This window comes from Panthera uncia (assembly GCF_023721935.1).
Source record: "Panthera uncia isolate 11264 chromosome C1 unlocalized genomic scaffold, Puncia_PCG_1.0 HiC_scaffold_4, whole genome shotgun sequence".
Lineage (NCBI taxonomy): Eukaryota > Metazoa > Chordata > Mammalia > Carnivora > Felidae > Panthera > Panthera uncia.
The window spans coordinates 81,558,452-81,581,126 of record NW_026057585.1 but is presented as its reverse complement, the minus strand read 5'-3'; the positions used below and the strand labels follow the sequence as shown (position 1 = coordinate 81,581,126).

The 22,675-nt window shown below is 53.6% G+C and overlaps 1 protein-coding gene across 1 annotated transcript in view; it reads right to left on the bottom strand.

Moving 5' to 3' along the window:
* Positions 1-22,675, bottom strand: part of NKAIN1 (sodium/potassium transporting ATPase interacting 1) — a 41,805-nt gene that overhangs the window by 5,639 nt on the left and 13,491 nt on the right. The window contains exon 2 of the mRNA XM_049617636.1: positions 1,042-1,179. Coding sequence (XP_049473593.1) covers positions 1,042-1,179 — 138 coding nt within the window. The remainder of the gene's footprint in view (positions 1-1,041; positions 1,180-22,675) is intronic.

The following is a 22,675-nucleotide window of genomic DNA, read 5'->3' as shown; positions in this document are numbered from 1 at the left end:
GTCCCATGCCTGCAATTTCCGTGCCGCCACACGGCAGACAGTGATGCTTAGAGTGGTACCTGGGGCTTTCCTGAGAGCCAGAGAGAAGGAGCCTCCCATCCGAGGTGACACAGAGCTTTGGGAGGGCCCTGTTCACCTGGCTTCCGGGAGCTCAGCCCGTGGGAGGCGGGAGAAGCCCAAGAATGAGCCGGAGGGGGCTCTGGCGGGAGCATGGCGTTGCATGGCACTGTTATCACAAGTGGCTAGCATTTTATGTAATAAACCTACTGAAAAGCCTTTTCCCTCAAAAGAGGCGTGTGAATGGGCCACTGAGGAAGAGCAGGGGAGAAGGGTGAGCCTAGCTGAAAGCAGGGGTTTAACAGAGACCATCAAGGACCAGGGCTTGGAAAGAGGAAGCAGGAGGAGAGAGCCAGGGACACAACACAATCCACGCCTGGGATCGGAGCACAGGGGACACTGACCTCAAGCCACACTAGCCGCTCGAGACCATATTCCTCATGAACAGCAAAGGGCAGGTCTTCCTAAAGCTACCTGAGGAACTAAACCAGATGAAGTCTGTCCCTCCACTGGCTTCCGGAGGCAGCGTGAAGATGTGTCAAGAGCGTTCACTCCGGACCTGATTGCTCTCTAATCCTGCCACTGATTAGCTGCGTGGCCTTAGGAAGCCTCATAACCTTTCTGAGCCTCATTTCCTCATCTGGGAAACGGCGATGGTAAGCCATACCTTGCAGGGCTGTTGTAAAGGTAAGCAAAACGTGCGCAACTCTCAACACTGTGCTTGGCGGATGGTAGGCACTCCCTAAAATGATGTATCTTGTTAATATCTGGATTTTTCCCTAGGAAATTCTTTAGGGAGAATACCGCTCTTGTCTCTCTGCTGAGCAAAGAAGCATTGGTATTTGGGCATCCGCACCAGCAGCCGGGCTGGAGCTAAGACAGAGCAGGGGTCTGGGTGTCCAGGGTAGGGGGCAGTTCTGGCTGGAGGAGCCAGCGTGGGGGGGGGGGGGGGGGGAGGGGAGGGGAGGGGCAAGTGAGCCATACCAGAATGAGGTACCGGGAGCGGTACTGCACGGTGCCGAAGATGCCCAGGATGACGGCCATGATGTGCAGGAAGTTGGCTAAGATAGGAGCCCACTGATAGCCCAGGAAGTCAAAGATCTGCCTCTCCAGTGCAGCCACCTGTGGGAAAGAGCAGGCTGAGGCCACAGGGACAAGGGAAGGCCAGGGACTAAAGGGAAGGGAAGGGATTCCTCCTTGACCTTGTGGAGCGGGTGACGCCACCTACCGTGGTGATGGGGCACCACGGCCTGACTGTACACGAGTCTCAGCATCATCCTAACTCTGCAAGACCACAGGGATACGGGGGGAGTGAGGGCAAGGCTGTGGGGGCCGGCTGAGACTGAGCCCTGATCATCACTTCGGGGAGGGCTAACGGGAGAAGGGAACCACAGTTCAGAACACCTTCAGAGCCAAGAGGCTCTGCCCACTAGTACCTGCCCCTGCCCCATGTGGGGCTCTGAGCAGGTGGAGTCAGGATCCAGACTGCTCCCCGCCCTCCCAGCTCTGGCCAAGGGCTGAGCCATAGCCCTGAAGGGCTAGAAGTCCTGAAGTCCCTTCTTCCAAGGACTCCTGTCTGGAGGTTGCCCTGGCCCGTGGGATCCATGGGATGCAGAGAAAGGGATTTTTTTTTGTTTTTTTTGTTTTTTTTACTCTCCTTCCCCCAGGGAGCTGTAATGGGTTGCAAAATTGACCTCAAGTTTTTCCTCTCCATGTTTCCATGCTCTTCGATAATGCCGTCCCACACTAACTCTGCATGGTTATGTGACTCGCTTTGCCCAATGGGACTTTAGCAAGCCCAATGCAAGTGAAGACCCCCAAAATGCTTGTGCATTGGAGCTTGCCCACTTGCTACACATGTAACACAGAGAACACGAGAAAGAGCCCGGGTGCCCAGCCGGAGCCTGAGAGGAGAACCAAGGCGCCCTAGTTGACAGCCAATCAACCTTCAGATGCGTGAGGCCATTTAGATCATTCCGCTAACCAACCCAGCAACTGACCTAAGACACGTACCTAGACCAGAAAAATCTCCCAGGTGATCCGCAGAATCAAGAGCTCAATAAAATGGTTGTTTTACACTGCTGTCATGGAATGATTTGTTACCCAGCAGAAGCTAACTGATATATAGGACCCCATCAGCACTCCCTTTCCCAGTAGCCCCGGTTCAACCTTGCAGCGGCTATACTTAAGAACAAAGGTGCCGGCGTGCCTGGGTGGCTCATGAGGTTAAGTGTCGGACTCTTGATTTCAGCTCAGGTCATGATCTCACAGTTCATGAATTCAAGCCCAGCATCAGGCTCTGCACTGATTGGGATTATCTCTCTCCCTCTCTCTCTGTTCCTCCCCCAGTTGTTCTTGCTTACTCTCTCTCAAAATAAATTTTAAAAAAAAGAGAAGAAGAACAAAGGTGCCAGGGAAATCCATTGTCATTGATTGCCCAATACCTCTTTTTCTGGTAATAGAAACCATCTCTTTTGTTTTGGGAACCACCTTCCAGACCCTTAGTTCATGTGGTTTGGGTGGGGCTGAGCCCACCTCTAATTTCAGTGGAAGGCTCAGGACTCAGTCCTGACCAAATAATCGGCACATGGGGATCTGTGCAGGGATGGACACTCGTCCCCGTGCCTGCCCCTGGCGGTCACTGTGGATGGTTGCTGGAGTAATTGGGACAGAGATACCCTCTATCTGCCAGGGTATCTGAACGGGCATAGCGTCACCCAGAGCTGTTGGCGGCTGTCTTTGCCATCTCACAGGGACAGCCTGCTTGAGGAAGCAGCCCAAAGCTAAGGGGCAGAGAGGGAAGCAGAGTGGACAAGCGAGGTGAGTGTCCTGGTAACGTCATTTCCGGTCTCAGGATCTAGCCATCACTGAAAACTAATTCTCCCTCCTTGCACCTGCGATTTCTGTCCCTTGCAACCGAAAGTCCTGACCTAAAAGAGAAGGGGAGCGGAGGGGATCTGGCTGGGAAGGGACAGGGAGGGTTCTGATTGAGAAGATCCTAGAAGCCTTTCTCCTGGCAGGGAGGCAGGAGGAGGTGGGGCTGACGCTACCGCACAGATGGCAGGGCTTGGGCAGAAACCCAGGAAGCCGCGGGCCCAACCCTGGCACCCGCCCACCTGGCGCCAGCCTGCCTCTTGTTGGTGACTCCTCTCCCGGGGCCCTGCAGATTGGAAAGAGCTTTCCAAGTGCACCTCTCATGGATACTCCTTGGCAGAAAGGCACGGCTGAGACCATTATCTCATTCTGAAGAAAGAGACCACGAGGCTCAGAGAAGGGAAGTGACTTGCCCAAGGCCACACAGCAGGTAGGTGGCAGAGCCAGGCAGCCATTCTGCTTTTCTCTGCCACCTGTCCCATCAAAGCCCCTCACTTTGCCCTGTTGCCACTGGCCTGGGAGTTAAGAGGTTGACAGTATGACAGACGCCTGGGTGACTTTGGGCCGGCCACCTTCCCCACTGGGTCTCAAGCTCCTTCCTCCATACATAAGAGGCCACTGGACTACATGACCTCTAAGGGCCCTTCTGGTTTTGACCCCAACGGTCTGCTGACCTTGGGAGAGAAACTCCCCAGATTGCTCCCCCTGCTCCCAAAAGATCCTCCCTCATTTCCGTTTTTCTCCTTTCCACCCTGACTCTGCCGGGCCTGGGAGAGCCCTGGTGGTTTGGGGTTCCCCTGAGGCTCTCAGCTCTGCTGGCATCTGGTCCTGGCAAGGAGGATGCCATCAGAGGACAGAGGAGGTGGCTGAGACAGACTTGCCCAGGCTCATCGTGTAGCTGGGGAGACATCTTGCCTGGGTATGCCTACCTAAAACAGGACATCACCCTGCCCTGACCCTGGCACTTGCTCAAAGCCCTCTTTTGGTTCTTGGGGACCTCGATGACAAAGTAAGCAGTGGGACAGTTACCACAAAAAGCTTTGGAGTCTCTAAAACTTGGGTTGAAACTGCAGCTCTGTGCGACACGGGGCAAGTTACTTTCCCTCTCGGAGCCTATTTCTTCAACTATAAATGGGGAAGACAATCCTTCCCTTGAGAAGTTGTGAGGATATGGAGACATCACATAAACTAACAGACAACTAGACTTAATCAATGGTGGCTAATTAGGAGAAGACTCAACAGTGGAAGCTTCTTAGTTGGGCACCGAAGGTTTCCTGGGAGCTGGCACAAGCCTTTATCCCCAGCCAGCTCCTGCCCCCAAGTGGCTGAAACAATGGTTTAAGTCCCGCCTTCATTTCCCTTTTCCTTCCTTCCTTCCTTCCTTCCTTCCTTCCTTCCTTCCTTTTAATTTTTTAACATTTATTTTGAGACAGAGAGAGAAAGAAAAAGAAAGAGAGGCAGAGAAAGGGAGCTGGCTGAAAGCAGCTGAAGCAGGCTCCAGGCTCTGAGCTGTCAGCGCAGAGCCCTCTTCGGATCCTCTGTGCCCCCCTCTCTCTGCCCCGCCCCTGTTCATGCGTTCTTTCTCGAAAATGAAGAAACATTGGGAAAAAAATGAATCCGTGTACATATATATTTTTAATTTTTTTAAACGTAAGAAAATATATTTATCTTGAGAGAGAGGGAGAGCACGCACGGGGGAGGGGCAGAGAGAAGGAGAGAGAGAGAGAGAGAGAGAGAGAGAGAGAGAGAGAGAGAATCCCAAGCAGGGTCCACGTTGTCAGCGCAGGGCCCAGCGTGAGGCTTGAACTCACGAACCACGAGGTCACCAGCTGACATCGAGTTGGACGCTTGAGCCATTTAGGCGCCTCGAAACCTTATTTTTACTGCGTATTTATTTTTGAGAGAGGGTGCGTGAGCAGGGGAGGGGCCGAGAAAGAGGCGGAGCGAGGATCCGAAGCAGGCTCTGTGCTGACAGCAGCGAGCCCGACGTAGGGGTCGAACTCACAAACTGTGAGATCATGACCTGAGCCAAAGTCTGACACTCATCTGACTTCACCACACAGGCATCCCTGAACCTTTCTTTTTTTTAATTTATTCTTATTTTTTTAAATTAATGTTTACTTTTGACACAGAGAGAGAGAGAGAGAGCGTGCGCGCGCATGAATTGGGGAGGGTCAGAGAGAGAGGGAGACACAGAATCCGAAGCAGGCTCCAGGCTCCGAGCTGTCAGCACAGAGCCCGACGCGGGGCTCGAACTCACGGACCGTGAGATCATGACCTGAGCCGAAGTCGGACGCTTAAGCGACCGAGCCACCCAGGGGCCCCAATAATCTCAATTCTAAACTTATTATTTTTTATTAGAAAACCAAGTCAAATATTCCAGAACTTCTGCTTGTCCAGCTGTGGTATGTGGCTAATTAACAAATAAAGAGCAAACAGAATTATCTTCCCCCTTTGGGCGCAGCAGCTTAGAACAATAATCTGAGGGCCGCAGTGACTGTAAATGCAACTGACTTCGGTGTCTTTTCACTCTCAGGGGAGGGATAGTGTGGAGACGACAGCACCTCCTTTGCAAAAGTTTCTTTTTTTTTTCCTTTTATTTTGTTTTGTTTTGTTTTGCAAAAATTTCAAGTGCACGTGCACTGAGGGAAAAAGTGATTTTTTTTTTTTTTTTAACCTGGTCAGCCCATAAGCTAGGTCTTGAGTCTCTCCTAGGTGGGCCAGAACCAGGACGGAAGCTCCTGTCGGCAACTGATGCAGCCTCCTCCCTGATCTCCAGCAAAGGGAGGTTGGCCACCACCTCCGTCGAGGGCTTTTCCTTTTTCCTTTTTTTAATGTTCATTTATTTTTGAGGGAGAGGGAGAGGGAGAGGGAGAGAGAGAGAGAGAGAGAGAGAGAGCAAGCAGGGGAAGGGCAGAGACAGAGGAAGACACAGAATCTGAAGCAGGCTCCAGGCTCTGAGCTATCAGCACAGAGCCCGACGCGGAGCTCTGACTCAGAAACCGCGAGATCATGTCCTGAGCCGAGGTTGGAAGCTTCATCGACCGAGCCACCCAGGCGCCCCTCGAGTGCTTTTTCTAAAATACAAATCTGGTCCAGTCACTCTGTCATCAGGGCAGCCCACAGAGCTTGGGGTAATCCCTGCGGTCTCTGGGCCTGCCAACTCCCCAGCCACACAGGACCCCAAACCAGGACGAGAGCCCTGACCATCCCAGAGTGACAGATGAGAACGGGTCACCAGATCCCGTCTGCATCGGTCAAGACCCGCATGCCTGCCCCTCAATCCTCTCTACCCTCATCCCCTCAAGGCCCTGTGCTGCTCCCCCTGACCCAGCCCTCCCCCACCCCTTTCAGAAGTCCTCCCAAACCAGCCTGTGCCCCTAAAGGCTCAGCTCCTTCCCTGAGGGGTTCCCCCTCCCCTATGTTTTGCACCCAAGGATGCCGTTTCTCTGTGCTCTTCTCAGTGACCATTTCTCTTCTCACATCCCATGTTCCTTGGGCCCAAGGGTGGGGTAGGATCCTCTGGGGTCCCTAAGTTGCTTACAGAACTGGACAACCCTGTGCCCCCCGGGGCTCGGGCCCTAGGGCTATACCACTCCCCCCACTGCTGACCTCATCATCCGCTGGCCTCCAGGTCCTGCCTTTTCCTGAAAATGAGTTTCATCCCTGCATCACCCCAGTTGCCTTGGACATCAGGGACCACCCCCTCCAGCACCGTGACTTCTCATCTCTCAAACACCTCTCCTGTGACCTTTCCCTCCATTTCTCCTCCTACACGGCCACCACGTGGACTGTGGCATCACCACAGTGATAACTGCCCCGCCTCCAAAGTCACCAATTCGACAGCCCCTGCTGGACCACTCCAGCTTGCTTCCCAGCACCTGTGGACGGTGACGGTGACGACCTGGGTCCAGTGCATCAGGTCCCCTGCCCCTCACCCTCCACCCCTTCCATTCTCCATTTCCTCACTCACACCCCAGCTCGGCTTGCTGGGACCGCACGATGCTTCCTTACTTCCGAATGAGCTTCGGCTGTAAGCCAAACTCCCATGCCCTCTGCCTTTCCATCGCACCTGTCAGGAAAGGCCCACACCTGCAAAAACCCAATTAACAGTGTTCTCACTGCCTGCAAAGCAGCCAAGCGCTGATAGAGCATGTCACTCCCCAGGCAGACAAGGTGCATGACAGATCGACAGACCCTGTAATCATCAACTTTGAGAGCACCCCCCCCTCCGCCCCACAACCCGCCTGGGCCTCTCTAGGGAACTCACTTTCTCTGCTATCTCAGATCTTACTGTCCTCAACCCTCCTGGGCCCCCACCCCCACCCCAGCCTCACTCTCAGAGGACCTGGCCTCTGTCTCCCCCTCCTCCGCCCGGTGCCTCCACCTACACCCTGGACCCCATCTCCTGTCTTCTCGGGAGCTCACACCATCCTCTTCTTGCCTGTAAACTCAACCTCAACCTCTCCCTCTGCCCAGGATCCCTCCCATGGGGTCCTAAACACATTCAAGCCACTTCTATTAAAAAAATGAATGAATGGGGGCGCCTGGGTGGCTCAGTTGGTTAAGCGTCCGACTTCAGCTCAGGTCATGATCTCGCGGTTCGTGAGTTCGAGCCCCACGTCGGGCTCTGTGCTGACAGCTCAGAGCCTGGAGCCTGTTTCAGATTCTGTGTCTCCCTCTCTCTCTCTGACCCTCCCCCATTCATGCTCTGTCTCTCTCTGTCTCAAAAATAAACGTTAAAAAAATAAATAATAAAAAATTTTTAAAAATGAGTGAATGAATGAACGAACGAACGAAAGAAAAGCCCCTCATGGTCCTCCAGCTACACCTCCTCTATCTCAATGCTCTCACGCCCAGACTAAGGGTCTCAACGTCCTCCCTACAACTCGTTCCTCTGCCTGCTTGCACGCTGCAGTGTGGTTCAGTGGTTAGGAGCTGGGTCAGAATCCTGGTACCACTGGCCAAGTCACTTAACTTCGCTGCACCTCGGTTTCCTCTCCAGCGGAATGGGTATAATTCACAACACCTCTCTCATACGGTTGTGAAGAGATTCGGAGTTGTTTGTTTAATTTGTGAACACGATGCCCAACGTGGGGCCTGAAACTCACAACTCTGAGATCAAGAGGTGCATGCTCTAGCAACTGAACCAGACGGGCATCCCATTTTTCTTTTCTTTACTATTATTTAAAATTATATTCTGCTGCAGAACTCCCTTGCCTCCCCCCTTGCTTTCCTTTTCCCATGGCACTTATCACACACTAACATACTACCCACTGCCTTTTACTGCCTGACTCCTGCATTAGAAGGTAAACCCCACGGGAGCAGGGATTTCTGCCTGAGGTGCTCCCGGCTGCATTTCCGGCAGGGAGAGCTGTGCCTGGCACGGGGGCAAGTGCCAAGGTTAAGCTGGTTCTCCACCCTTCCTGGCCACTCCTGATTCTGGTGTGGCTCATCCTCCCATGTAGCCAGGGCCCTAAATGTCAGAACACCCCAAGGCCATTCCCTGGGCTCTCTTTATGCTCCTTTTGTCCAAGCAAACGCACGCCCACCCAAGCTCCAGGGGCTACTTGCTTGTGTTTCGGCCTCCAGCCCCTTTATAGGTGGCTACTCATTGGATGAACTTCACATGCCCAAACGTGGACTTAATGAACTTACTATGCCCCAAACTGGTCCATTTCCAGTGTTTGGGTCCCATGATGTGCTGCAAAAGCCAGAAAGCTCAACTTCAGGTCCTGGTCTCCCTCCTGCCCTCTACAAGACTACCAGCTGCCCTCCCCACCCTGCCCGGCCCCCCGGCCTGCCTCAAGCCTAACCGGCCCCTCTCCTTTCCCAAGTGAAGCCACCACGGGGCTCCCCTGCTGCCCCTCCCCCTGCCCTTAGCTCCCCACCCCCACCCGATTATTTATTTATCGGGTAGCTGCCAGCTGAGGGGGATGCGGTTGCCATGGGAACCATCAGCCCCGGGTCAGGGCTGCCTCTGTTCTCAGTAGGATGCTCTTGTCTGTCTAGACGCCAACCCCAGGAGCCCAACACCAGGTGGGGGGTGGGGGTGGGGGTCAAGGGATAAATGATGCGGATAGGCCCACCCCAGCCCCCAGGAAGCAGGCTGGGGGAAGAGAGGGCGGAGAGGGGGCTGGGCTCCAGCCCCAGAACCCATCACAAGCCTCTCTCTTGGGCAAGGGCCCAAGCCCTTGCCGGCCAATTCTGCAAGTCAACTACTTTGCTGGCCAAAATTCCAGCCATGTCGCCGGGGGACACAGAAGTCAGGCCATCTGAGGGAGGGGTCCTTAAAGTTTTTGAAGAATGGTTTGGTCCAGCCCGGTACCGTTACTGACTTTAGTTCACAGAAGGCTGACGTGGGAAGAGCTCCCCATTTGGGGACCAGCAAACCTGATTCTGTCCCCAGTGATTTCACTGTGCGACCTTGGGCAAGTTACTCCCCCTCTCTGAGCCGGAGCCTGGGAAAATGTCCCAAAGCGCATGGAAAGCTCTCGGCCCAGCGCCTGGCACACGGTTGGTGCTCTGTATACGGCAACAGCCTTTGCTGCAGCCCCAAACTCAAACCCCCCTTTTCCCAATGGATTTCTGAGGCAGCTGACAAAATTAAACCCGACTTAGGCCCTCATCCATGAAATGAGGGAGTGGGACTGAAGCCAGACAGGAGGACCCCTGGAGATCCACCAGCCCAACCCCCTCATTAGGGAGGTGAGCCAACTGGCTGCAGTGCGTTGTCTGAGAGGAAGGACTTCCCACTCCCCCTGAGCTCTGCCTCCATCGCTGGCTGCAGTGGTCCCAGAGATCAGGTAGTCTTTGGCAGGGTCAGGGAAAAACAGGCCTGGCAGGGACTCAGTTCATTGAAAAAATATTTCTTGAGCACCTATAATGTGCCAGGCTGTGTGCAGAGTATCCAGTGATGAACAAGCTGGTGTGGCACCCTCCTCAGGAGCTCAAGTCTGGAGACAAATCCCATAGTCCTCTGGGAGCTGATGATGGGAGCTTCTCTGCCAGGTTCCCCGCCCGCTGTGTGTAGCGACCTGTGGGGACTCCTTCCTACCCCCAACACACACACACACACACACACACACAAACACGCGCGCGCTCCCTGTCGCTGTCTCTTCTGGGGCTCCTGCGGCCCTTCTGCCTCTCTGCCCTGGTCTGATTCCTGATGGAAAATGGCCAAGGTCGTCACCGGTAAGTGAAAACAAAAAACAAAAACACAACAACCGCAGAGTAATAGGATTCCATTTACATTACAAATAAAAAATAAAAAGAGAGACAAAGCCAAAAAATAAAAATAAATAAAAAGACGCGAAACGCGTTTGACTAAATGCAGAATCAAGAGCTGAGGAGACACACACGACAAATGGTTATGAGAACTTTCCTCTAGGGAGTCGGACTGGGGAGATGGGGAGCCTTACACTTTTACTTAGAAATACTTCTGTATCTTGGATTTTTTACAACGAAGGTATGCTTTTCAACAACGTTAAGAAGACACGTCTTTCAGTGTCGATTCGTGTGAAAAAGCAGTGAAGTGGCTCAGACGATCTGAGGTCTCCTTCTCTGATGTGAAGGTGCTGGGGGGCCCCGGGCAAGTGTCCTCCTCTGGGCCTCAGTGTTCTCGTCTGTACAGTGGGGGCCTCGGTCGCTCCAAACCACTGTCTGGGCCTGGTGATGCTGCAGCCTGCCTATGGGCAGGGGACCTGGCCTTGGGGTCCTGCGACCTCTGCTGAGGGCCTAACGGCCCCTCTTCCCCAGAAGCTGGTTCTGGCAGCCCCCGGTAAGATCGCTGCTCGGGTTCAGCCAGCCGAGGCACAAGGGCTCCCCATAACCCTTGTGGAGCCTCCGGGATACGAAAGGTGGAGGCTCAGAGTGGTCCCGGGTCTCCCAAAGTCACTCAGACAGGAAGTGGTAGAGTTCAGGTTCGAGTCCTTGTCTGTGCGTTCACTGTTCTTCCCACCCACCATATGTCTCGCCAGAGACGGTCGGGGGCATAGGAAGGGGCAGATCCGAGGCGGGGCGGGCAGAGCCTGGCTTGGATCAAAAGCGGGCAGTGACGTAACAGCTAACATTTATTAATCTCCTATTAATGCCAGACACTATGCTGAGTATTTCACACCTGTTCATTCATTCATTCTACAAACAGCTCTCCAGGGCCTTTTGTGGGCTAAGAGCTGAGAAGTAAGGGGACCCAGATCTTGTCCCCATGGGATGACAGTCCTGCCTGTTCCCTCCTCAGCACTGACACCAGAACATCTGCCTGAGCCCAGAGAGCCCGGAAAGCAGAAGAGGGGTAAGATGGTGGGGGGGGGGGGGTGTTCTTTCCCATTAGAAAATAGAAGAAAACAACTCTCAATGGGCTTCAGAATTGTACAATCATTTATTGAGCGCCTAGTGTATATTACCCCTCATACCCATGTCTCTAAATCCTACCCCCATTGCTGGATGAGGAAACCGTGGCCCAGAGAGGTAAAGGGGCTTGCCCAAGGACACACAGAAGAGCTGAGCCTGCAGCCAGTCTGTTGGGGTCCCAACCCTCACTCTTCCCTACCACATGGCTGAGACCGGGCTGCCAAGCCTGCTTGCATGCCCTGGCAGATGGGGATCTCACCCCTTATAGCCTTGCTGGAGTAATCTCCCGCCCTCAGTCCTGCTCCCTCCTCCTAAGGCCAGCTCCCCCAGCCCCCCAGGCTCCAAGACTGCCATCTGTCTGTTCTTATGCCCTCCTGCTGTGGCCCAGCCCTGGACCTCAGCTGGGCCTGGGGGAGCGAGGGAGCAGCTGGCCACTGGCTTGTGCGTAATTAGCCCTCAGAGACCAGCCTGGAGCTTAAGGGAGGCCCAGGACTGTCTCAGAGGGCTGGCTGAGGCCAGCCTCGGTCCCTGCAGGAGGCAGTCGCTGGGGCTTGGCCTCTGTCTCCATGGCAACCCCATCCCCTCATCCCAGCGACAGCTGACCCTTCCCAGCTGGGGGACTCCTCAGACCCCTTCTGGGCAAATTCATCCCCGCTACATCTCTGAGCTGGCAGCTCCATTAAAACAGGCCTGGTAGTGGTCTAATTAGCATACATCTACATTAATTTGCATAAACCCAGCCTAGAAGCCCAGGGTTATGCCAAGGTCAGTCTGAAATCAAAGGGTCCCTCCAAGTCACGGGGCCTATCTCTTCATCCACAATCTGGTCCAGCCTACAGGCACCCCAGGGGGAGGCCACTGGGCGTGCAGAGAAGGGCCTTCAGGACAGTGACTCTGACCACGTCCCCTCTTCCGTGGACCGGGGACCAGGATGCCTACTTCGCAGCAGTGAGGGTCTTCCAGGCCCCACCCCACCCCCTTCAAGCGCTAATCTCCACTCCTGGAGCTCCTTACTTTGTGCCAGTGGGGCAGGCCCCTCTTACAGTTCCAGAAAAGCCCACAGGACCCCAGGAGAGCTGCCCCTTGGATCTGGTGGGTCCTATGCCACCTGCCTGCCACCAGGCCATCCCGCCCTAACTTCTGGGGTCTGGCAGCAAAAGGACCAGAAGCTGGCAGCTACCAGCTTCGGCCTTTCCTCAACACCACCTCCTCTGGGCTTTGCCCTCGTGCCCGTTCACAGCCCAGGAGCAGGGGGCATCTGACTTGGCTCCGGCCCCCAGCACCATCCACTTCGGTGCCCTCTTTGGAAAACCACGAGAGGCAGTTTGACGCAGTGGGGCAGAGGGCATGCTTGGGTTTGTCTTCCATACAAGCCTCAGTCTCCCCGTCTGTAAAATGGGGAGAACAGCCCCCACACTTGCTGGAACTACCGTGAAAATTCAGTAAGACAACGTACATCAAGTGTCTGACGTAGTAAGCGTTCCATAAATGTTGACTATTTTTTTTTTAATGTTTATTTTGAAAGAGAGACAGAGGGTGAGTGGGGGGAGGGGCAGAGAGAGGGAGACACAGAATCCCAAGCAGGCTCCGCACCTGCCCCATGCCTCAACTACCGAGACCCGTAGCAGACTCTGGAGTGGGCAGTGAAAGCCTGGGAGGAGGGCGTCCTCTTTAGAAAACACTTCAGATAGGATAGAGGGGACGACAACCCGGGCGGAGCAAATCCAGCAAAAAACACACTCACCCAGAAGATGCTGGCTGCAGATCAATGGACTTCTGGATAAATAAAAAGGTGATTAATCAGATCCTCCATTAAGTACAACGAACGGCACCGTATAATTAAGCCAAAAAACTCGCGGCGGAAAGCACCTTTAAGGGAGCAGGCACTTAGGCAGGGAGAATTAAGGAGGCACTGAGGATAGCAGGAGCTATAAGGCTGGAGGTGAGGAGGAAGAGACCAGAAGGTTGACCAAAACAATCAGGAGTCACAGCATTAGAGGAGGCCAGAGCCCAGTAGTTATCAGCTCAAGCTCCAGAGTCAGGCAGACTTGGGATGGGGTCCCAGCTCTCACTTACAGGCTTGTAGGACCCGGGAAAGTCATTTCCTGGAGCCTCAGTTTCCTCATCGGTAAAATGGGAACACAGCTACCACTGATACCGACCTCCTGGGGTTGTGGCCGACTCGATGAGAATGGGAGTAAAGAAGTTTGCATATAGTAAGTGCTCAATAAATTCTCCTTGATTGGACAAGTCACTTTCCCTCTCTGGATCTTAATTTCTCCTTGGCAAATAGGGGATAATGATGTCCTGTCTTACAGAGAAATTGGTGGACCAAGTGAGATCACAACCAGGAAAGCAGTTTATATACCATAATGTGCTTTTTAAATTGTAAAGTACCGTGTCCCCATCGTCATTATTAAGATAATGAAGTTCTTGATTTCATACCAAGGTCAGATTCCTGTTGCTCGTTTCCTGAGAAGCTGTACGGTGTCGTGGTTAAAAGTGTGGCCTAGGAGCCAGACTGCCTGGGTTTGAATCCTACCTTTACCCTGATTATTAGCTGTGTGACTTTCAGCGACTCACTTAACCTAACCTCTCTGTGCTTTAACTTCTCCGTCTATAAAACGGAGATAATGGGGGCGCCTGGGTGGCGCAGTCGGTTAAGCGTCCGACTTCAGCCAGGTCACGATCTCGCAGGTCTGTGGGTTCGAGCCCCGCGTCAGGCTCTGGGCTGATGGCTCGGAGCCTGGAGCCTGTTTCCGATTCTGTGTCTCCCTCTCTCTCTGCCCCTCGCCCATTCATGCTCTGTCTCTCTCTGTCCCAAAAATAAATAAAAAACGTTGAAAAAAAAATAAATAAATAAAAATAAAACGGGGATAATGATAACAGTGCCTATTTCATGGGATTGTCGTGAGGCCTCAGTGAGGGAACATGTGTAAAACGTTCAGAACATTGCCTGGCCCATACTCACGGGTAAAGCCACGTCAGTTGCAACGAGTCACCCATAGTGAAGACTTTGGACCTGGGTCCCCTACAGGCTCAGAGGACTCAAGTGCTGTGGAAGAGACCACAGTTGTCCTGGTGTGCACGCCCCAGGTAGCGCCCTCTCCCCGACCCACCCCATCCAGTTCAGCAGCTGCCTGACCCAGCCTGGCCCCTTCTCCGCCTGGCTCTTCTCATGCACCCCCCAAGCATCCACGAACACTGACCTTGCACTGGGCCCGCCCTGTCAACTGTCAGTTCGGCACAACCCAGAGAAGAGAGCAGGGACTTCCCTGCGGGGACGTGCACGGAGCCCACCCTGCACACACTGCCTCATGTCCGCGCGTTTCGCGTCTTCCTCCCAACGCTTGAGAGCTGTCCTTTTCCATGTGTAAAAACAGAGGCCCAGGGAGGGTGTGGGAGTGGTGGGGGCAGGATTCGCATCTAGCTCTGTCAGGGCGATGATATTCCCAAAGTGAGCTAGAGTCAACGCAGTCTCTGTCAAAATTCCAACGACTTGTTTTTGCAGAAATAGAGAAGCTGGTCCTAAAATTCAGAGGAACGCTCAAGGGACCTAGAATAGTCAAATCATCTCAAAAAAGAAGAACGTTGGAGGGTGAGACTTCTTGATCTCAAACCTTACAGTAACATTACAGTAATCAAGACGGTGTGGTATTCACGTAAGGTTAGGCTGACAGGTTGAGATGGAATGGAATTGAGAGTCCGAAAACAAACCCATGCCTTTGATTGATTTTCAACAAGGGTGCCAAGACCATTCAATGGAGAAAGCGTAGTCTCTTCAACAAAGGGTGCTGGGACACCTGGATATCTGCGTGCAGAAGAATGAAGTTGGACCCCTACCTCACACCAGATGCAAAAACTAACTCAAAGTGGATCACAGACCTAAATGTTAAGGGCTAAAACTATGACACTCTTAGGAGGAGCCATACGTGTGACCTCGGAATAGGCATGTGATAATATGACACCAAAAGCACAAGTAGCCAAAGAAAAACCAGATACGCTGGATGTCATCAAAATCAAAACCATTTGAACCTCAAAGGACACCATCAAGAAAGTGAAAGCCAACCCACACAGAATGGAAGAAAATATTTGCAGATCAGAGATGTGATAAAGGTCTAGAATCCAGAATATATAAAGAATTCTTAAAAGAAAAAAGAGGGGAGCACCTGGGTGGCTCAGCCGGTTAAGCATCCGACTTCGGCTCAGGTCATGATCTCGCGGTTCGTGGGTTCGAGCCCCACGTCAGACTCTGTGCTGACAGCTCAGAACCTGGAGCCTGCTTCGGATTCTGTGTCTCCCTCTCTCTGCCCCTCCTCCACTTGCTCTCTCTTTCTCTCTCAAAAATAAATAAAACATTAAAAAGTTTTTAAAAAAAGAATTCTTACCACCCAACAAAATGATAAATAACCCAATTAAAAAAATGAGCAAAAGATTTGAATGGAAATTTTTCCAAAGAAGATACAAAAATGGCCAATAAGCACATGGAAAGATGCTCGCCATCATTACTCGTCAGGGAAATGGAAATCAAAAGCACAATAAGATACTACTTAATACCCATAAGGATATCTAAAATTAAAAAGACAGGGACGCCTGGCTGGCTCAGGGGGAAGAGTGTGCGACTCTTGATCTCAGGGTTGTGAGTTTGAGCCCCACATTGGGTGTAGAGATTACTTAAATATCTAAACTTAAAAAAAAAAAAAAACGACAATCACAAGTTTGGGTGACGGCGTGAAGAACTAAAACCTTCGTGGCATTACTGGTGGGAATGTTAAATGGTGCAGCCACTATGGAAAACGGGCTACTTCCCTGTCCCCCAAGTAAGCAGTTAGTACATGGCTCAGCAATTTATTCCTAGGCAGATACCCTGAAATTGAAAACAAAGTTCATATAAAACTTGTACAGAAATGTTCACAGCACCGTTGGTCACAGCAGCCCCAATGGAAACAACCCAAAGGTTGATGGACTGATTAACGGATAAACAAAATGTGATAGATCCATACATGGAATATAAAGTCATAAAAAGGAATGATACACGGATACAGGCTACAACAAGCATCAACTTTAAAAATATCATGCTGAGGGGCGCCTGGGTGGCTCAGTCTGTGAAGCATCCGACTTCGGCTCAGGTCATGATCTCGCGGTCCGTGGGTTCGAGCCCCGCGTCGGGCTCTGGGCTGACCGCTCAGAGCCTGGAGCCTGTTTCAGATTCTGTGTCTCCCTCTCTCTCTGCCCCTCCCCCATTCATGCTCTGTCTCTGTCTCAAAAATAAATAAACGTTAAAAAAAAAATTAAAAAAAAAATATCATGCTGAGAGGGGCGCCTGGGTGGCTCAGTCGGTTGAAGAGTCCGACTTCGGCTCAGGGCACGATCCCATCATTTGTGGGTTCGAGCCCCGCATCAGGCTCTGCACTGAGGGTCCAGATGGCCTGCTTGGGATTCTCTCTCTCGGCCCTGCCCCTCCCCCAGGCACTCACTCTCTCTGAAAATAAGTAAACTTAACAAAAAAATTATGCTGAGAGAAGCCAGTCACAGAGGACTGCATACTGTATGATTCCACTTACATGAAGTGTCCAGAGAGACAGAAAGCAGATTAGTGGGATAGCCAAGGGTTGGTGGGAGAGGAAAATGGGGAGTGACCGCTAATAGGCTTGAGGTTTCTTTTTGGGGTGCTGACGGCATTCTGGAATTAGAGTGTGCTGATGGCTACACAAGAGTGTGACGCACTAAGAGCCCTGAATTGTACACTTTAAGGTAGTGATTTTTATTTACTTATTTATATTTATTCATTTTTTAATGTATGTTTGTTTCTGAGAGAGAATGACAGAGCGCAAACGGGAGAGAGGCAGAGAGAGAGGGAGACACAGAATCTGAGGCAGGCTCCAGGCCCTGAGCTGTCAGCGCAGAGCCCGATGCGGGGCTCGAACTCACAAACCGCAAGGTCATGACCTGAGCCAAAGTTGGACGCTTAACTGACTGAGCCCCCACGCGCCCCCTAAGATGGTGAATTTTATGTATATGAATTGTACCTAAAAAAAAAAAGAAGACGACGATGAAGAAGATGAAGACGACGATGAAGAAGATGAAGAAGACGAGGAAGAAAAAAGCCCAGACACAGCTCTGGGCCTCACAGAGCTTACATTCAGTGGGGTGGGGTAGGGAGAGGGAGCCAAACACACACACACACACACACACACACACACACACACACACACACACAAATTACTGTTGTGCTAAGTGTCTGAAGGAGGGGTGACAAGAATGAGAACTATAATGGAAGTGGCCAAGAAAGACTTCCTGGATGGAGTGAACTGAAGGAAGAGGGGTTGGCAAGGGAAGGGAGAGAGGGAAGGACAGGCAGCAGGGAAAGCATGTGCAAAGGTCCTGTGGTGGGAGGGAGCTTGGCAAGTAGAAGGGTCCAGAAACGACCCCTGTGGCTGGAGCACGGGGAACGAGCGGGAGCAGGATGCCAGAGGGAAGGGCTGGGAGGGCTCTCATATCCTGTGGCCTGATGCCAACACGGCAGGGTCAGAGACGAGCAGGAAAGCAGCCTGGAGCCAGAGAGGAGGCACCAAGCCCTTTGGAGGGCTCCTGTGGGTCAAGCATCATATTGGAGGTGTCAGGCACCTACTGCGGAGGGTCAAGTGCTGGAAGGAGCTGACAGGTCATTTCTCCTGACTGAGCCGCTCAGTCACGTGACCTGACGGAGGGAGGAAAAAAATCCAATTCCCTGACTTATTTAGCAGCACCTCCCGTACGGACGCTCGCAGGAAGAAAATAATGATGAAAACTAGCCTCACTGCTATGGCAACAGCGGCCACTTCTGACTTCCCCTCCTGACTACAGGCCTGGTGAGGAAGTCTGCCGGGTGGGGGAGTGTGTGTGGGGGGAGGTGTCAGGAACCCCTCCCCCAGGGCTTTGGGGTCCCCCTTCCACTACCGCAACAGTCTTGGGCTCAGATCCCAGCTTCCCCACTTCTTCCAGCAGAGAATCACCACAGCCACCAACATCCGGACAGCCCTTTGCAGCTCAGACTGATTTATGCCCCTACGTGGGTTATTAGCCCCACTGGACAGATGAAGACACTGAGGCTCGGAGCAGCGAGAGGGACGGTGTCTACCAGCCCGGTATCCTTCCGTCTGTACTGCCCTTACTCCCATCAGGCACAGGGCCGCTGACCCGTGCAGGTATCCCACTCTGATTCCTCTGTGGCACAAAGGAATAAATGAGTGGAAGGAATGTCACCCCCACCCCATCCTGCCCCCCTCTTCCTCTCCAGGTAATCTATCCGCTCTTCGGGGTAGGGGGTGCTCTGCTCTGGTCTGGCCCAAGTGGGCCGGACAGGGGTCATGTGGGGCCTGGGGGAGTCTGCACAGTGAGAAGGGTGCCCCCAGGTTCCCCGGGCGGAAGTGTTTCCCTTCAAAATGCCTGGCCCTGAACTTTAGCACTAGTCTTAATGCTAATATTTTGTACACGCTTACTCTGGGCCAGGCTTCGTGCCAGGCACTTTGCATGCACCATCTCCCTTAGCTCTCACAAGCAGGGTGAGGAGTGAGGGATGGGCCATCATCCCTGTGCTATGGTGGGGGAGTGAGGGGGGGAGGGGGGGAGGGAGAGGAGCCCGAGATCTCAGGGCTGGAGCGAACCCAGGTGGTCTGACCCCAGAGCCCAGAGCTTTTAACAGATACCTGCAGCCCTGGGAGACTGTCTCCTCCCTCTCCCTTCCCCCACACCCAGGCAGGCTAGGAAGATTAAAGGAGGGGGGGAGGTGCAGAGGAGCAGAGGGGAGGCTGCTGAGCTGCCGCCTGCAATCATTTCCTGGCCCTGGGCCAGAAGGCTGCAGGCAGAACCTGTTGGAGGAAGAGGTGTTTGCTGTCTTCGGGAAGTGGGGTGCGGGAGGGCCCCCCTGGGAACGGGGCGGGGCCTGTCTCTAGGCCCGGGGTGCACAGGAGGAAGGAAGGGGAGTACCTACTATGTGTGCGTGTGCTGAGCCCAGCACTTTACAGGTGGCATTTCATCTTATCCCCAAAGTGACACTAAGAGATAATAGCTAACACTTATATGCCGAGTGTCTCTTGAGTGCTTAGCATATGCTTGGATTCATTTAATCTTCACAGAGACATGGCAGGTAGAGACTGAGATCACCCTTGCTTTGCACACAGGGAAACTGAAGCATAAAGAAGGGAAGTAACGAGGTCACAGGCTGATACAGATCTGACCCAGGTCCCCTGGCCCTAGAGTCCATGAGTAAGAGATTCACTATCCCGCCAGGGCAGCGGCATCCCCATTTTCCAGAGGAGGAGAGTGAGGCCCAGGTGTCAGAGTGGGGGTCAAGTCCCATGTTCTGGGACTTTCTGACTTTTTTAGTGGCACATCCTCCACTGATGGGCACCTTTGCCACCGCTCCCCAGTAGCTCCTGCGTGGAAACATCGAGAGCACGGGGAAGGTTCTAGCTGCGACTCTTGGCCCACGGCTGCCCAGACTGAGCAGAGGAGCTTATTTTTGTTCAGGGTATTTTTGTCTGGATTCACACACCTAACCACGATCCTTTCCAGAAATGGCGTCAGCCCACTTCCTAGAATAGTTCACAAATGGGGCTCCACTGCCTTCCTGGGCCTCTGTGTACCCATCTGTACAAAGGGTTGGAGGGTTGTTCTCTGGGAAGCCATCTGGCTTCTGGCCTGGGAGCTTCCCATTTAGCAAGCAGTCATGACTCTGCGCCTTATAGGCACGCAGCCCTCCAAAAGGCTTCTGGTGATTTCTATCGGCCGTGTCCTAAGTATTGACTAAATGCCAGGCGCCGTGCTGAGTGCTCTCCCTGGATTCTCTCACGGAGTTTGCTCGGGAGCCCTAAGAGGCAGGTACGATCATCTCCGTTTACAGAGGAAGAAAACAGCTCAGGCTGAGTAACCTGCCTGTGTTCATGTTCCTGGAGAAGAGCGGAAGCAGGACGTCTCAGCATCCATTGCCTGGTTCGGCTGATCGCGGATGTCCAACATTTGGCCACAGCAGGCCCTGATGAACGGAGCCCCCCCCCCATCCTATCCCATCAGGCCTGGGGAGCCAACCAGCCCAGCCTGTCCCAGCCACAACAGCCACAGTGTGAGCCCCGGGCCAGGCCCCAGAGAGTCTCTCACTTTGAGGGGGCGATCCTGTCTCCTCGGTGGCCTATCTTGGGGATGACAGCTAGTGGCAGCTTGGGGACAGCAGTCTGCTCAGAGGGCTCATGGGGCTGCTGACAGCAGACAGGCAGTGACAGGCTGGAGCAGCTGGCACTGCCCGAGGCAGATCAGGCACCTGGGAGCCTCTGCAGGCACCCCACCCCCAAGTCCAGACCCTTGGGGGTGTTCAGGACCAAAGCAAGAATACCCACAGAGCACCGTGTGTCTAAGTATTTAAGTTACGAACCAAGCTAACAAACTCCCAGATAAAATATGTCCTATCTTCCCTTCTAGACATCATGGTCCGGAAGGCCGGGCTGTGAATTTAAATCCCCCTGTCTCCTCAGAATACTGTGCTAGAACATAGTAGTGTCCAGCCAGCCCTGGTCAGCATTCCTACTTCTGTCTCCCTTCTGGGCAGGGGCCTAACACACAGGTCTGGACACCCCCCCGGATACATGTCGGCAACATCCACACCCGTCCCCCGCCCTTCACAGTCGGCCTTTGTCCTCCGGCCTGGGGGTGCACACACACCAGCCACACACGCTGTCCTCTGGAAAAACCCTGGCAGGTCCTGAAAATGAGCCTGGGGCTGACGGGACAGGGGACTGGGACCTGCCCGTAAGCACACTGGAGAATCCTCACGGGTGACGCATTCCCAAAGCAGAGCCTCAGGTGCCGGGGCTCTGGGAGCAGCTCGGGAGGATGAAGAGGGCTTGGAATTTAGCATCGGGAAATCTAGGCAAACCCCAGCTCATGCCTTGCTTACAGACTCCTTGCAAGGCCACACTGACCCACTGACCAGCATCTCTTAAGAAGTCCTCTGCCTCGGGGCGCCTGGGTGGCGCGTCGGGTAAGCGTCCGACTTCAGCTCAGGTCACAATCCTGCGGCTCACGAGCTCGAGCCCCGCGTCAGGCTCTGTGCTGACGGCTCAGAGCCCGGCTCCTTCTTCGGATTCTGTGTCTCCTTCTCTCTCCGTCCCTCCCCCGCTTGTACTCTGTCTCTCTCTCTCTTGCGCTCTCAAAAATAAATATCAGAAAAAAATTATAAAAAAAAAAAATAGAAGCCCTCCTGCCTCCCACACTCCTGAATCCGCAGTACCTAGCACAGTACCTGGCACGGGGTAAGCACCAATAACCACCTGACTGACGGAGTGAGCGAAGCAGGCTTGTGATTATTCACCCAGGCTCTCCGTCTGCTCACAGGGGTCAATCAAGCACCACAGGTTCACGGAGGACCAGAAAGCTCAGACGCCAGGCTCCCAGTCCAGGGCGTGAAAGTCAAGGTGGAAAAACGAATGTATGTCCAACAGAGTGCAGCAAATGCAAAGGCACTGTGCTGTGAGGCACGTGCAGCTGGGGTGCTTATATCAATGTGGCCTGAGCCCAGCGACCGGAAGTGGTGAGCGTTAGGGTTGGTGGACCTGCCTGGGCATCCTAGTGTCCCACTGGCTAGACCAGAAACTCAGGGCAAGATCCAGAAATCTGTATTTTAAGAAGCCCCCCCCACCCCAGGTGATTCTGCTGCACGTTCAAGTTTGAGAAGCCCCACGTCAGACTTCTTCTTGAAGGCAACAAGGAGCCATGGACTGCTGTACACAGAGGGAGGCCGGTCCAGAGGGGCACTTCACTACGGTCACTGGGGGAGTCTGATGAGGGGCTGGTAAAAGGCCCACGTCGGAAAGCTGGCCCCATGTGGACCCTCACCTCCACCGGGACAGGGCCGCTGCCTCTGTCCGATGCCCAATCTATCGGCACATGTGAGGGAAGGGGCCACTGGGAAGTCAAGACCCTTGCTGGGCACAGGGCCTGCTGCCAGGGTGACCACCTGTCACTGGGGGAGAGGGGGCAGCGCCCCACGGAGGGTCAACGAAGGAGAGCTGGGTGATCATGGCAACCTCCCCTCAGGTGGGACAGGGTAATGGAAGGAGGCCTGGCTGTCCCACGTACCCCACTCCCATTCCCAGGAGGGAGCACCACTGACCCCACAGTCCTCCTCTGCCCGCATCTAGCTCATCATCCCCTCCTCTGTCCATCTGGGCCCCAGGTGGCAGTGTCTCCCCCCTCCACATCCTGAAGACACAGCTTCCTTGCCATAGCCTAAGGGCTGGGGGGCTCTCTCCTTGGTTACAGCCCTAGCTCCCGTATCCATGGTGATCCTCTCTCACGAGGCCCGAGACCCTCATCTGCCAGGCCTTCACCTTCCTTTGCTGAGACTGGTCCTGGGGGC